At 44.2% G+C, this 14,697-nt stretch overlaps 2 protein-coding genes across 7 annotated transcripts in view; both read right to left on the reverse strand.

Annotated features, from left to right (window-relative positions):
• Positions 1–12: 12 nt before the first annotated feature.
• On the reverse strand, positions 13–8,142 carry smad4b (SMAD family member 4b). Of its 4 annotated transcripts, none has more exons than XM_053674464.1 (11): positions 7,985–8,142; positions 7,042–7,270; positions 3,959–4,133; positions 3,728–3,757; positions 3,394–3,636; positions 2,911–3,000; positions 2,664–2,714; positions 2,302–2,485; positions 1,656–1,824; positions 1,051–1,189; positions 13–948 (listed from the first exon to the last, which is right to left on the reverse strand). In XM_053674464.1, exons 1-11 carry the CDS (start codon positions 8,083–8,085, stop codon positions 737–739), a joined length of 1,623 nt encoding a protein of 540 aa, XP_053530439.1. In that variant the 5' UTR covers positions 8,086–8,142; the 3' UTR covers positions 13–736. The 4 variants fall into 4 exon arrangements, with proteins under 4 accessions (XP_053530439.1, XP_053530438.1, XP_053530437.1 ...); XM_053674463.1 differs by having other exon boundaries at positions 2,911–2,997; positions 7,042–7,303; positions 7,985–8,134; XM_053674462.1 differs by having other exon boundaries at positions 7,042–7,303; positions 7,985–8,134.
• A 2,719-nt stretch (positions 8,143–10,861) lies between these two features.
• Positions 10,862–14,697, reverse strand: part of me2 (malic enzyme 2, NAD(+)-dependent, mitochondrial) — a 15,323-nt gene continuing 11,487 nt past the window's right edge. For all 3 annotated transcript variants that reach the window (XM_053674560.1, XM_053674561.1, XM_053674562.1), the window contains 7 exons: positions 14,520–14,633; positions 14,299–14,410; positions 13,942–14,084; positions 13,439–13,541; positions 13,209–13,279; positions 12,220–12,318; positions 10,862–12,119 (listed from right to left, as the gene is read on the reverse strand). In XM_053674560.1, the coding sequence (XP_053530535.1) occupies positions 11,958–12,119; positions 12,220–12,318; positions 13,209–13,279; positions 13,439–13,541; positions 13,942–14,084; positions 14,299–14,410; positions 14,520–14,633 (804 nt within the window). In that variant the 3' untranslated portion in view covers positions 10,862–11,957. The remainder of the gene's footprint in view (positions 12,120–12,219; positions 12,319–13,208; positions 13,280–13,438; positions 13,542–13,941; positions 14,085–14,298; positions 14,411–14,519; positions 14,634–14,697) is intronic.

Consider the following 14,697-nt stretch of genomic DNA (forward strand, 5'->3'; position numbering starts at 1 on the left):
TGGAACACAGGGAACACTGGATGGTGTTTATTGTGACTCCATTACAAAGTCGTGACTCTAACATGGTTTTCTGCTGCATCAAACTTCTAAATGCAGATTATTACTGTGATTGTGTTTCCTGCGATGTTTACATCGTGTTGGATACGTGACGTTGCCACAGCCTCGTCCGGACTCAGTACAGCTTGTGTGATGCACACCTCCTGAAGTGTGTGTTTGGAGAGTTCCTTCAAGTTCTAGTAGTGTTCCAGTAGAACCGTGCTCTTCCTCAGTGGTTCTGATGAGGTTCCTGTGGTTCTTGTGCTGTCGTTGTCATCACAGTGATGTGTGTGAGATGAGCTCAGTGTGTGTACGAGTGCTAACATAAAGGTTAATAGTTTCAATCTGTTATTAGGTGTAATCATACAGTAACGAGGGCATGTTAATCACCGCTCCTCATACACACCCGACTGAGCTACAATAACATCTACCTCACACACACTTTAACACCTTCGTGTTTATTTACACACTCTGTGCTGAGGAGTCTCTCCGCTGCAGTGCTCACCATCTTAAATATGGAGTTACACAGGGCCGAGAGACAGACATGAGCCTCGTTCCATCCAGCATTGAGGAGAGCCGATAGAAGTCAAAGTTCATTCAGGGTTCTGAAGGTCATTTGAGTGAGGGGTCAGAGGTCAGCCAGATGACTTGGGTGTTCGGCGAGTTGAGTGTTTGGGGTGAGGAACACTCAGAGGTCAGGTCAGTCAAGTGGTTGAGGATCAGCTATAGGCATGGTGTGTAGAACCTCGTCCAGCAGCTGCAGCGCTCTGTGTAGGTGAATCTCAATCCAACATGGGGTCTCTTTGATGCTCTGACGAGGATAATCAGGACCCCAACCTTTCACAAAACTCATGCGCAGAATACACAAACGTCGCAGATCATCCACCCCGATACCTGCTGCCGCAGATAGACCTAACACACACACACACACACACACACACACACACAGGTGTTATATCGCCATTAATGTAGAGTATGCCACAATAAGACACTACTCTGTGTGTGTGTCCTCACTGATAGCTGGTGCTATCCCTCCTACTGATCCGGGTCCTGGTATGTTTCCTGCGACTGCTGCAGCCTGAGCCGCTGCTGCTGCCTGAGCCGTTGCTGCCTGCTGCTGCATCTGCCGGTGGCACTGCCTCAGGTCAAACACCTGCACACCCAACCAGCACAAAACACACACACACACACACACACACACACACACACATTTACATGAGACAAAGAAAACAGTAGTTGCAGATGAACAGTGCGGCTGGGATTGGGGAGTGTGGATGTTTGGGAGTGTGGGGGGTGGGATTGAGAAATATAGGTTGGGGGAACGTGGGATCTGGATCGGAGTGGTGGATGGGCGGGGATGGGAGCGGGGATGGGGAGCATGGATTGAAGGCCGGTGATTGGGCATTTGGGGAATAGGAAGTGTGAAAAAGGGAATGCTCAGTGTATTTTGGAAAACTTTGGTATGGATACAGTGTATAAACCAGGAAGTGTGTTTTGAAGATTGTGTGCTTTTCTTTTGGAAACTGTGGAACTCCATCTAGTGTGTTTTGGGTTTTGGAGAGTGGTGTTCAGGGTTCTTTGATGTAAACACTTAGCAAGGGGTTAGAGGTTAGAGTTACCTTGATGTAAGCACTGGGGTAAATTTTGTGGACAGCGTCACCTGGTGCACGCCCAGCTTCCCGATCAAGATAATAACTCTGGACAAACACGGCGTGGTCACTAAGGCATCGTACCCAAACATCACCCTCACCCTTACACTCCAACTGTACCCCTTTACCAATGTGCAACCTGGAGAGAAAGAGCAAGATCAAAGAGTTTATAAAGAGTTCTACCCTGAAAAATTAATGGGATCTACCAATTATTACTCAGATGAATACTCATAATGCTCCTTTAAAATAATTACAATATAAAAATGCTTTATAAATGTGATGATGAGCAACATGCAAATGTGGTTAGTTTTGACAAAGTGTAGTCTGGGATAGATCAGCACAGGGGTTCCCAAACTTTTACAGGGCAAGGCCCCCCAAATGGCATTAACATTTGACCGAGGCCCCCCTTTTGCAAGATGTCTTTAAAACACATTAAAAATACAGACTTCTGAATACACCCCCATTTTTTATTAATAATTACATCTTACATCTTTACATTACATTAGGAATTCATTGTGTGTGTGTGTGGTTCTCTGAGAGTGAGAATTTATTTTTCACACCAAATTGTTGAGGCCCCCTGGCGTCCCTCACTTTGAAAACCACTGGATTAACATACCTGGCTCTCTCGATGGCCTCTGTGCGGTGAACGTTGCTGAGCTGGCCCAGGCAGAACCGATCTCCTCCTGATGGATCCACATAACCATCCACTGTCACCACCGGACATGAAGACGGCACCTTAAAAGTCTCGCCCACCTGAACATCCATCTCAAAATACGCTATAGAACACCAGTAATCTGGAGCTGAGAGAGTGAGAGAGAGAGAGAGAGAGAGAGAGACAGAGAGAATGCAGTCTGTGAGTTCTGGAGATCTGAACACCTAGTAACGTCAGCTACTACAATTTCAGTTTACATTATAGCACGTGTGTGTGTGTGTGTGTGTGTGTGTGTGTGTGTGTGCGCGTGTGTGTGTGAGAGAGACCTGGATGTGTAGATATCGGGGGCTGGAAGATCAGTTCATTATGTACAGGCCCTGAGAGAGAGAAACAGCAAGAAAGAGCAGAGGGAGAGAGGTACACAAACATCAAACATTCTAGAGAAAGGTAGAAAATAAACATCACTACATAAGGACTGTAATGGTAATAACAGAGCAGCACTGAGGCGACAGTACGGAGGCATTATGAGGTTGGCTGCTGCTGACTATTAGTGTGTACTGTGTTGTAACTCACAGTACTGAGGTGGGTGGTGCTGCAAAGCCCCGCTTGGATTGGTCAGGTTTGTTGGAAAGCCACTCCCTCTCGGCCAGGAGCCACCACCTGCTATAGGAGAAAAAGAATGATCTGGTTGGATTAATCCACTCCATCAGTACATTGTACTTTATGACTTCGTAGTCCCTACTCCCTCTGCTGAGAATAGTGCACACTACATAGGGAAGTGATGAGCAATATTTAGCAATAGATTTAGTTCACTACATGTTTATTCATGTGGGCGTGTACAAAACTACACATTATACAAGTAATCTAATTAAATCTACTTCGATCAAAGTAATTGTGTGAGTAACCTAAACACTACAGAGCATTAAGGTTAATCTGGCTAATCTACTGCAGTGTAATTCATCAGTAAGGAAGGTGCACACTTTCTGACAGGGCTACAGTGTAGTGCACTACGTAGTGAACAGGGTGTGGATTTAAATATACAGGACCAGGTCTTACAGGCCGGGGTAGGAGCCATGCTGGAGAAAGCAGGACTGGGGGCAGAGCTTCCTGCCTCGGGCGGTGGCATAAGTGCAGGGCTGCTGAAAGTCTCAGGGAGTGGGGGGCGTGTGGAAGTGGGTGGAGCTGGTTGAGAGGGGGCAGGCTGATGCTGGATGGTCTGAATACTGTGTGATACATCAGAGCTGGAGTGAGACGGTTGAGGGTCAAATTCCTCCTTTACCAAGAGACCTGCACTGGGCCCTACACACACACACACACACACACGGTCAGTTCACTGAATTACTGAGTTGCAATATAATTACAAACTTTAAATAAATAACATCATCCTCACCTGTTCCACCCAGATTCAGTCCAGACAGATCTGAAACAGACAGAAAGACAGAGAGTGACAGATAGACAGAGACAGGCAGAGAGAGTTATACATGTACTCAGTTTGTTGACTGTGCATTATGGTGAAAGGTCAATACGATTAAAAGTGATTTGATGTATGTTAATGATTTCCTAATCACCATCACTGCTGGAGGTACATCACACACTCCTGCTGTGTGTGCAGGTGTCTTACCGATACCAGGTGATGCCACCCTCTCGTAGTGGTAGGGGTTTACACACACACTGTCACACTTCAGGTCAAAGGCGTACTGGCAGTATTTCACATGTTTCAGCTCGTTCTTATGGAGATCAGGCCACCGCCATAACCGCGCATAGATCACATGGGGAAAGCCCTTACGGCCAGCAACCTACACACACACACACACACACACACACACACACACACACACACACACACACTTGAGCTGCAACAACTAATCAATAAAAATCGATAATAATTGATTATGAAAACCAATGGCTATGAATCTCATAATGGATTAGTTCAGCGTGTGGCACGGGATGTGTTTACTCACTGCATAACTTCTGCTCTGAAAACACACATCGGAGTGTAAATACTAGTTGTGTCCCAAATGATGTACTATACACTCACACTATGTACTGTGTACTCTACCGTCTAGTGCAGGGGTGGGCAATCTTATCCGGAAAGGGCAGGTGTGGGTGCAGGTTTTCACTCCAACCAAGCAGAAGCCACACCTGAATCTATTGAAAGCCAAGATCAACTGATTAAACAGGTGGAATCAGGTGTGACTCCTGCTCGGTTGGAATGAAAACCTGCACCGCACCGGCCCTTTCCGGATAAGATTGCCCACCCCTGGTCTAGTGTATGAAGGTTAGAAGGGTAATATCATCTCAGATGGAACACGAGCGGGTTTTTACTAACCAGAAGTACAAGCCGTTTCCCAGTCGATGACGTCATACATACGTAACGTGACGCCGCTAGTGTTAACAGATACCCAGAGACCATTCATTTCTTCAGTTTATTGTTTGTCATCGGTACCTTTAATGCTCACCATCAGACAGAGGCGTAATCATCAAGTGACAGTGGAAAAAAGTGTGCAACCTCCTCTAAGGCAGAGGAGAATTATGTATTAAACGCAGTGAAGAAGACTGTAACCAGTAAACTTTACAAAGCGGAGTTTGTGTAGTGCGGAAGCAGGAAAGTGCTGCACGAGCACAAACATGTGCGCCATATAAATCCAAAATGCTCCACTGTGTGTAAGGGACAGGGGAAACTGGTGCACGCTCTCAAAAGGTTTATCTTAATTTAACTTTATGGTGATTATATGTTGTATTTGCACGCTTGCAGTGTAAATTCTGTAGTTTATTATAACGGAAGTGATGTGTTAGTGCCCTGCGATGGACTGACACCCTGTCCAGGGTGTACACCGCCTTGTGCCCCATGCTCCCTGGGATAGGCTCCACGTTCCCCCGCGACCCTGAAAAGGAGTAAGCGGTTGAAGATGGATGGATGGCTGGAAGTGATATGTTAGTAACGAGGCCATGTTGTTCCTCATGCGTGGTGTAGAAGCGCTGATACACAGCGGGAGCACGAGTAAGCTCTGTAATGTCTAATTAATACATTACGATCAAAAGTAAACACAAGTAAAATAATATATCTAAAGGCAGCGAGTAACAGAAACCACACGGTGCAGTGAAAGTGTGTTTTTATTATTAATTTAGGACTGTAGTTTAATTCAGTGCTTTTTGTGCATCTGATAATATAATCAGACAAAATAATGCATAAATACTATTATGTAATATAAACTAATAATATATATATAAACTAATAATATATAAAAAATTGGACAAACAGTTGTGTAAAGTTGTGCCCTAATAAATATACAGTCTCCTCTGAAGACTCCTTGGAATGACAAGGCCAGGTTTTTTGTTTTTGCTGAGCACTGACGACCCTGAAGGTTTAAGATCAAAAGATGAATATGAGATGATGGATTTTCAGAATTTCAGCTGTGTTAAACAACACTGGAACATGTGACTGACAGGTGTTCCTTCTAACCCAGGTGTGTCCTGTTAGGTTGATTGTTTTACAATAAATAGCTCTAAACATCTGCTCTTGGTTTCACCTGTGAAGACTGCATTTGTTGTTAAAAGGATAAACCAACGTGAAGACCAGCGAGCTGTCTATGGGAGAAAAGCAAACCATTTTGAAGCTGAGAAAAGAGGGGACATCTATCAGAGGCATTGCAGAAGCACTGGGTATAAACAATACAACCATTTGGAATGTCCTGAAAAAGAAAGAAACCTCTGGTGTACCGAAGAACAGACAATGAACATGTCGACCAAGGAAAACAACAACAGCTCATTACAAACAATGTGAGCGCTGTGAAGAAAAACCCAAAAACAACAGTTAGTGACATCACCAACAACCTCCACAGGACAAGTGTGAAGGTCTCATAATCCACCGTTTGAAGAAGACTTAGAGAGAAGAAATATAGAAACCCATACCACAAGATGTATACCGCGCATCAGCAGTAAGAATCAGACAGAGACGAGTCACAAAATTTCTGGAACCAAGATGAACCTCTACCAAAGTGATGAGAAAGAAAGGATCTGCTCATGATCCAGAACATACACGCTCATCTGTGAAACATGGTGGAGGTAGTGTCATGGCTTGGGCTTGCATGGCTGCTTCTGGAACATTCTCACTAATCGTTATTGATGATGAACTCATGATGGTTGCAGCAGAATGAATTCAGAAGTTTACAGGAACATTTTGTCACAATTTTACAAAGAAATCTATGCGAATGAATCAGGAGGAACTTCATCATGCAGCAAGACAACGATCCAAAACACACTTCCACCTCAACACAGGACTTCATCAGGGAGAAAAGTGGATGGTTTTAGACTGGACAAGTCAATCATTAGACCTTCACCCAACTGATCAGCACTTCATCTCCTGAATAGGAGACTGAAGGGAGAAACCCGCCAAAACAAACAACTGCTGAAAGAAGCTGCAGTAAAAACCTAGAGAAGCTTGACAGAAGAAGAAACCAGCAGTTTGGTGCCAGTTTAACACATCTAGATGTAAACATGAGGAAATGAAAGATGAAACTCTGATCTATCGTCTTAATCATCTTTTGATCTCAAACCCAAATGTCTTCAATAGTGCTGACCTTCACATTTCTTTTGGAGGAGAATGAAAAGTCTGAAGGCTCTAACTGTTTGACAGACACAGCTGATAAATACCCCAGTAAATAAAAGAATACAGGGGATGTGTATATGTGTGTGTGTGTGTACCTGTAGTCTCCCGTCAAGGGTGCGCTGTATAGTAACACACTTGCTGGGATGAGCTCCATTGGTGGTGACGGCGGTGATCAGAGAGTCGAGTTCATCTTTCTTCTCCTTCAGTTTCTTCACCAGACTCTCGATGGCTCTTTTACTGAAGCTCTCACTCTCACCACCCTGCCGGTGGCACATCAGACTGTGCACAATGCTGAGACACGCGTCACTGCTCGACACCGACATGCTGCGTGCACACACACACACTCCCCATGGGGATCTACACTACACAAACACACGCTTTAATACACAGCTATAGTGACACACATCACACATCAGTGTTGTAGGGGTCACTCACTCACTCACTCACTCACTCACACCTTCACACACACCTTCACACACACCTTCACTGGATCAACCCTGTAAACACACACAATGATCACACATGTATGTACACACTGTTTATCTACCCAGCAGTCGCTGTGTTTATTGTTCCAGCCTGCAGGGGGCATCAGTGACCCGTATACAGTTACATCCTGGTGATGTTATTATTCTCGAACAGTGTTCTCTTTCCCCCTCTCTTTGTCTCTCCTGCATTCACAGCTAACAATTCATGCTAATGCACACAAAGACCACATTAGCATCTAGGTGAAACTAAGCTAAGTTAAATTAACCACTGTGAAGAAATACGACATGAACAGAAACTAATGACTCCGTAATTGTTTAGAATTGCGAATTCTTCATCTAATCCTGAATTTTATTATATAATCGGTTATATTCCTCTGCAGCCAGGTTAGCTTAGCTGGAACTCTCAGTACTGATAGCCGCTAATGTTGTTAGCAGCACTAAGCTAGCTGTATGTGCAGACCCGACTGAGCCAGCTAGTCACAGCTTATTAAACTGCACTACTTGACATTTAACGTTTTTTATGAATGTATAAAGGTGTAAAATGAACACTTACACAGTCACCTGAGAGCTGTACAGTCTGCTGTGTGCGCGTGCGTTTATTCCGCCATCATTAATAACAATAATAAAGAGGAGAAGACCGCTGCTCGCGCGCATGCGCACAACCGCCACCCTCCTCCCGGCCCGGGACACAGCGCGAGAAAATTGCTGCAGCCTGGGGACCGCCAAGTGGGAGGGGCTTACCTTAAAAGTGCGAGGGACGTATGTCACAAGTGGGCGGGATTTCAGAAATGGGCGGGATTTAGGCGGAAATAGCCCCAGTCGCTCCACATGCACAGGTACTCGGTGTTAAATGGTGGCAAAAACACTGAGTTAAAACTAAATATAAACTCTTTTCCTTGTAGATTTAATTTACTTTCTTACAGCTTTGTCGTTATTGTATGCATGTCCAATGCCATTCTATTTGAAGATTGAAGTTTATATAATAATGGTCTAATATTAATTTTAAACTTCAGCATTATGAAGATATAGTGAGACATAACTGCACTCAGTGAGGTGAATGTGTAATGACTTTATAAACAACAGTTTTTATTGCTCAATGTTTTGTTTTAAGGTGAACTATTCCTTCACAACAAAATCTACTATAAAATATGTACAAATTACTCTGAAATAAAAACAGTTTTACATATATTTACAGTCCACAGTGATAAAGGTGCCATGATTTTCTCTGTATATACAGTGGCAGTACTCATTAGAACAGCTGGACTGCATGCATGAGAAACTGCACTGTCCTGGGTAAACGCTTCGGTGTAAACGCCTCGTCTGCCCTTAACCTGGTGGATACACAGCAAGCATATTATAAAACGGATAAAAAAAAGTCATTTAACAAATAAAATACACTTCATTGTGTTGATTCTACATAATCTGGGAATTCAGTATATCAATATTTAAAATTTAAAAACTGCGTTTACCCGTTTAACTCCGTCAAGTCGCCATATTGCCTCTGGGGGAAAACCCTGACAGCTTAATTTACATAGACACTACACTAACCAAAGTCCTCTGGAGGTTTGTACAGCCCACTTGGAGCTAAAGTCCCACCTATTTGGAGCTCTGACCCTCCCATTTGGAGCTGGCTCCGACCTCCGTTTATACCCAACTAGAAAATCCGCCCTCAGCGCATCTGGAGCGCCCTCTGGTGGCCATATAATAACACCGCGTAAAACATTAAACTACTCAACGAAGAAGAAGAAGATGAATGGTGTGAAAAACAAAAGCCATCCTGTGAGCAGAGGGTCTGCAGGCTGAAACACCTTGTTGATGAGAGAGATCCGAGACAGGAAGTCTATAGTAACTTGTATAATCACTCTTTACCACCGTGGTGAGCAGAAAAGCATCTCAGAACACAACACATCAAGCCCTGAGGTGGATGAGCTACACCAGCAGCAGACCACACCAGGTTCCTCTCCTGTCAGCCAAGAACAGGAATTGGAGGCAATCATGGGCACAGACTCACTCAAACTGGACAATTAGAGTTTGGGGAAAGGGACGTTTTTTTTTTTAATATAAAAAAATCTAAAATCTCTCCTAACAAAAAAATTCACAATCAAACCACATAAGTGACTACGTTTACATGAACAGCAGTAATCTATTTATTGACCTTATTCTGAATAAGACTTTATTGTGATAAAGGTGTTTACATGCGTCGCTTTTAGAATTCTCCTGTCATGTTCCCCTTTTACAAGTTATAGAACATAATTAGATTAACAGCCAGCATCATTACGTCACCGCGCCAGGACGTCCGACGTCCATCCAGAATTTCACGTATCCACATACAGTTCGTCTTCGTTATGGTACCATGTACAATTTTGGGTGTTTTTGTTTAATTTTTTTATGCTTTAAGTGCAGTGAATTATTTGTCATGCTATACATGCTAATAGAAATCTGCTTGAAGCCGTGGGCTGCCTCTCAAACCGCGTACTTCTCGTCTATATAGTAGCCGAGATACATGTATTTTTCCCCACTACAGGCCTATAGTAGGAAAGTATGCGGTTTGGGACACAGCCGAACTCTCTTGTTCGCCGTAAAACATAAAACTGCCGTGTGTGATTGTGTCCTGTCGCAAAATGCGGTGAAAACTCCCACACGACGTTCATAATGTGATTAAGGTGTTTACATGTCTGTAATACTCATCCATAATGCGACTAAAACAGGACCGCCTGTTTTAATTAGATTATTGCTTACTTTGAGTATGACCTTAATTAGATTAAGGTAATTAAGATTAATACCAGAGTATGGTATTAATCGGGTTAAGAGTGGATTATTGTTGTCCATGTAAACGCACTGATTCTAAAAACTTTATTAAACATCCCATTCTTAAATTCATTTTATTAGTCTCAGATCATGTTGATCTGTTACTATAGAAACAACAACGTATTAGAACAAGCGCATCGATATAAACCTGTCGTTCCCGTTACAGCCGGAGTTACCTGCCCTGTTATCCAGAAATAATCCACACCTTCTGACCAGGTGAGAGACTCTATTCAAACTAAAGATGACAATCACAGAGCTGTTTTACTGAAAGTAGTGAAGCATCCAGTGAGAAAACACGTTTTTGATCACTGAATCACATGAAATCAGCGGAAATCTGTACTTACCCACATTTAAATAAAAAAAAAACAAAAACAAACACCTGATACTCCAGAAACAGGCTGCGATTACAGCGAGTTCAGGACTTAACCCCACTCTCAGAACTCAGTCCTTTTCCCTTGGAATTATTTTTGCAGCTCAGTATACACCACTGTTCTGTTTATTCTGGATTGTGATTGGTCCGAAGGTGATTACATTTCTATAACAGCAGCTCTGACAGTAGTGCATCTGCACATCACAGGTTTATATTAATTGCTGTGTATTTTATGATGAAACACACACACACTTATATTTTATACATTTATTCATAAAGCAAAAACTTTTACCCAAAGCAACGTCCAACTGAAATGGAATAAATTCAGTGTACAGTACAGTCGCAGCTAAACACCAAAGCTCTTATAATATTAATAATAATAATCATCATCATCTTGTCGTGGCTCTGTTCATTCACATAACTTACACACTCACAGTGCTACACTGAGAAGTCAGGGATGCTGTAATGAACTAAAACTGCAGTCATTAGCACGCGGTGTGTTGGTGCTCATTACTCACTTCATATTTTAAATAATATCAGTCTGCTGCAGACACACACACAACTACAGGAGCGAGCCGAGCGGTGATGATGCCTTCAGGAGGGGACGGATGTTATCAGCAGCAGGTATCATCACTTCCTTACAGCTTCAGGGTTCCATCCTGATCTCGGGTTACTGTCTGTGTGGAGCTTCACATGTTCTCCACCATGTGGGTTCCCCACATTCTTCACAAGAACACAACAGTGTGTGGACTGGCTCTCCATCCAGGGTGTTTTCCTGCCTCACACCAAATTTTCCCAGGACAGACTCCAGTGTTGTGAATGATAGCAGCTATTCTTTCACACAGGTGAAGCTTACTGGAGGATTTTGTTCATTACACAAAAGTGCGAGGAAATGTGTGCATCAGGAGTGTGTGTGTGTGTGTGCGCATCAGGAGTGTGTGCGCGTATGCCTGCATCAGGAGTGTGTGTGTGTATACGTGCATCAGGAGTGGGTGTGTGTGTGTGTGTGTGTGTGTGTGTGTGTGTGTGTGTGTAGAGCATATGTGTATTATTTCTTGATTATGCTTATCTTTAATATTTATAATTGTAATACACACACACAGCTGGAGTTTTCCTTCAATAGTGAGGTTGTGAATTCAGATTATCAGGAGGAGTGTTACTGCAGTACTAGGGATCAACATGAGTGTGGGGATTAGTCGAGTATGGGGCTGTGGGAGACACCGGGCCAGTCGCAGGTGTGGGGATTAGTCGAGTATGGGGCTGTGGGAGATACCGGGCCAGTCGCAGGTGTGGGGATTAGTCGAGTATGGGGCTGTGGGAGACACCGGGCCAGTCGCAGGTGTGGGGATTAGTCGAGTATGGGGCTGTGGGAGACACCGGGCCAGTCATAGGTGTCGGGGAGGAAGGAGTCGTACTGCGTGTTCCACACGACTGATCTCACATACGCCTCCTTATCCACTGGCTCCGGGTACCGGAATGCCATGCCCTTACTGTACAAGTACTCCACCACCTACACATACACACGTGCATAATTATACACTATACCCCGGTATATACATCTCAATATGTGTACACACACACACACACACACACACACACACACAGCTCACCTTGACAGCCATCTGCACAGACACCTCTCTGATGTTGGACAGTGGAGGATAAAGCCGACCTTGACTCAGCTCCTCATCAGTCAGCTGATCTGCCAGGGTCTAACACACACACACACACACACACACACACACACACACACCACAGTGTTATCTTTGCATGTAATTTTATAGGAAACAAAAAGATCATATCGGCTAATTGTTCTTCATTATCAGAAAGATATTTTTGTCCATAAAATCTCACACACTCTGTATTTCTCACACTGTGGATATGAGCTGAAAGAGAGTGCAGCTGTAAAGAAGAAGAAGAAGAAGAAGAAGAAGAAGGAGAAGCTGATGGGGGCCAGGAAGAGAACAACAGAGCAAGAGGTGTTTATCATTAAAGAGGCAGGACACAGTGCACTGTCGTCACCATGGTTACTGCCCATGACCCCATCCTGAGTAGTGAGGAACACCCTTCCTTTTACTTTCTCATTCCTCAAGCAGCAGTACAGGACTCACATCACACTTTAGGGGCAGGACACTGGGGATACATCAACACTGTGGGTGGTGACCATAATGCCAGACCTCCAACAATGGGGTCAGCCAAGCAACCATCATCTGATCACCAAGTCCAACCCCTTTCAGTGAAACCCATCCTCCAGGAGCTCATCTGTTCTCTGTCTCTGTGTGTTATGTTCATGCTGCACCTCAATTCTATTCAGTTTTACTAATATCACACTTTTAACAATAAACACTGCCTCAAAGCAGCTTTACAGAAATACAGATGTGGAAGCCAGAGGTGACGGCGTTGAGAAGATACTCTACATGAGGGAGAAACCTTGAGAGGAACCCCCCTCTTCTGGGTGACACCAGACAGTGTGGTTATAAATCATTACAGTGTACAGGAGTGAAGACACAGCACTGAGTGTTCAGCCTCCAGATCACAGGAAGAGGTGGAGTTACATTACAGGAAGTGTTCAACATCTGCAAATACACACAGTCACATTTACCTTGGCAGCTTCAAGGAACACCGTATCACTGATGTGTCTGACTCCACTGAGGATCACAGCCAGAGCCACACCTGAACACACAAACACACACACACACACACACACACACACAGATTAATAATTTCACCTCACCAGGTTTAAAGAGCAGCCACCACAGGGCACTGCTACTATAAACCGAGAACATAAGAGCGCGTGCACACACACAAACACACACACAAACACACAGATACCTGGGAATATGTAAGCGTTGTTTCCCTGTCCTGGAATCAGTATTCTGCCGTCATCCAGAGTTACAGGACCAAACGGACTGCCACTGGCAAACAGACACCGACCCTAAAACACACACACACACACACACACACACAAAATATGTACAAACATCCAAATGATTCTTTCTATATATGATTCATTACATTCAGTTTATTATTATAAACACAGCAGCGGCTGTGAATCAGGTGGTAGAGTGAGCTGACCACTAATCGTAGGGTTGGGGTTCGATTCCCCACATGACTCCACATGACTCCACATTTATTTCTCCTGATGGCAAGCTAGCACCTTGCGTGGCAGCTCTGCTACCACTGATGTGTGTGTACCTGTATCTCTGTGTGTGTACCTGTGTCTGTGTGTGTACACCTGGGTCTGTGTGTAGGTGTGTACCCATATGTACACCTGTGTCTGTGTGTGTGTACCTGTGTGTACACCTCTGTGTGTGTGTGTGTGTGTGTGTGTGTACCTGTGTGAGGCCATAGGCGTCCTCTGCATTGCACTCAGCTTTAGCAGTCGGGTTGCTGAGAGCAAAGATGATTGGCCGCTCGTTTAACGAGCCCATTGCTCTGATGACGTCGGGAGTGAATAGACGCCCCGCCCCCGACACACCTAAACACACAGGAAAGGATCAAACAAACACACACACACACACACACACACACAATAAAATGAAGTGATTGGACAGCTCACTCTATATGAGATTATCACCAGAACTTGGGGGATGTGAGTGACAACATTCTCCTTTCTCTTCTCTCTCTCACACACACACACACACACACACACACACACACACACACACACACACACACAGACACACACCCACCGATGATAGCTGTGGGTTTGATGACATTAACAGCATCCAGAAAACTCTTTACATCTCCTGGACTCAGGTGAACAAATGCTTCCTGATTACTGTCTGTGGACTGAGATCTGCCCTACACACACACACACACACACACACACACACACACACACACAGTCAGGTATTTGGAACTAAATGCATTAATTTCTACTGCACACACACACTGTATCCAACACACTCACCTGGACGAGGAGGCCGTCTTTGTCAAACATCCATATCTTCTTGCGAGCGTCCGTGAGACTCACTCCCTCCTCCATCATTGCCATGACGATCAGGTTAGCGATGCCCAGAGCTGCCTGAAACACACACATTTACACACTGCTCATTCATGCTAATTCTAGCAGACTCTTAAAACCACAA

This window comes from Ictalurus punctatus, chromosome 22, assembly GCF_001660625.3.
Source record: "Ictalurus punctatus breed USDA103 chromosome 22, Coco_2.0, whole genome shotgun sequence".
Classification (NCBI taxonomy): domain Eukaryota; kingdom Metazoa; phylum Chordata; class Actinopteri; order Siluriformes; family Ictaluridae; genus Ictalurus; species Ictalurus punctatus.

What these genes read in the sequence shown, in the direction of transcription:
- smad4b (XM_053674462.1), bottom strand. Translation starts at nt 8,085, where the DNA reads ATGCGCGCGAGCAGCGGTCTTCTCCTCTTTATTATTGTTATTAATGAT. An exon ending in CCCTTGACGGGAGACTACAG is followed by an intron (nt 4,134 to 7,041) that starts GTACACACACAC and finishes GTGTGTGTGTAG; the next exon opens with GTTGCTGGCCGTAAGGGCTT. An exon ending in CATGGCTCCTACCCCGGCCT is followed by an intron (nt 3,001 to 3,393) that starts GTAAGACCTGGT and finishes TTTCTCCTATAG; the next exon opens with CAGGTGGTGGCTCCTGGCCG.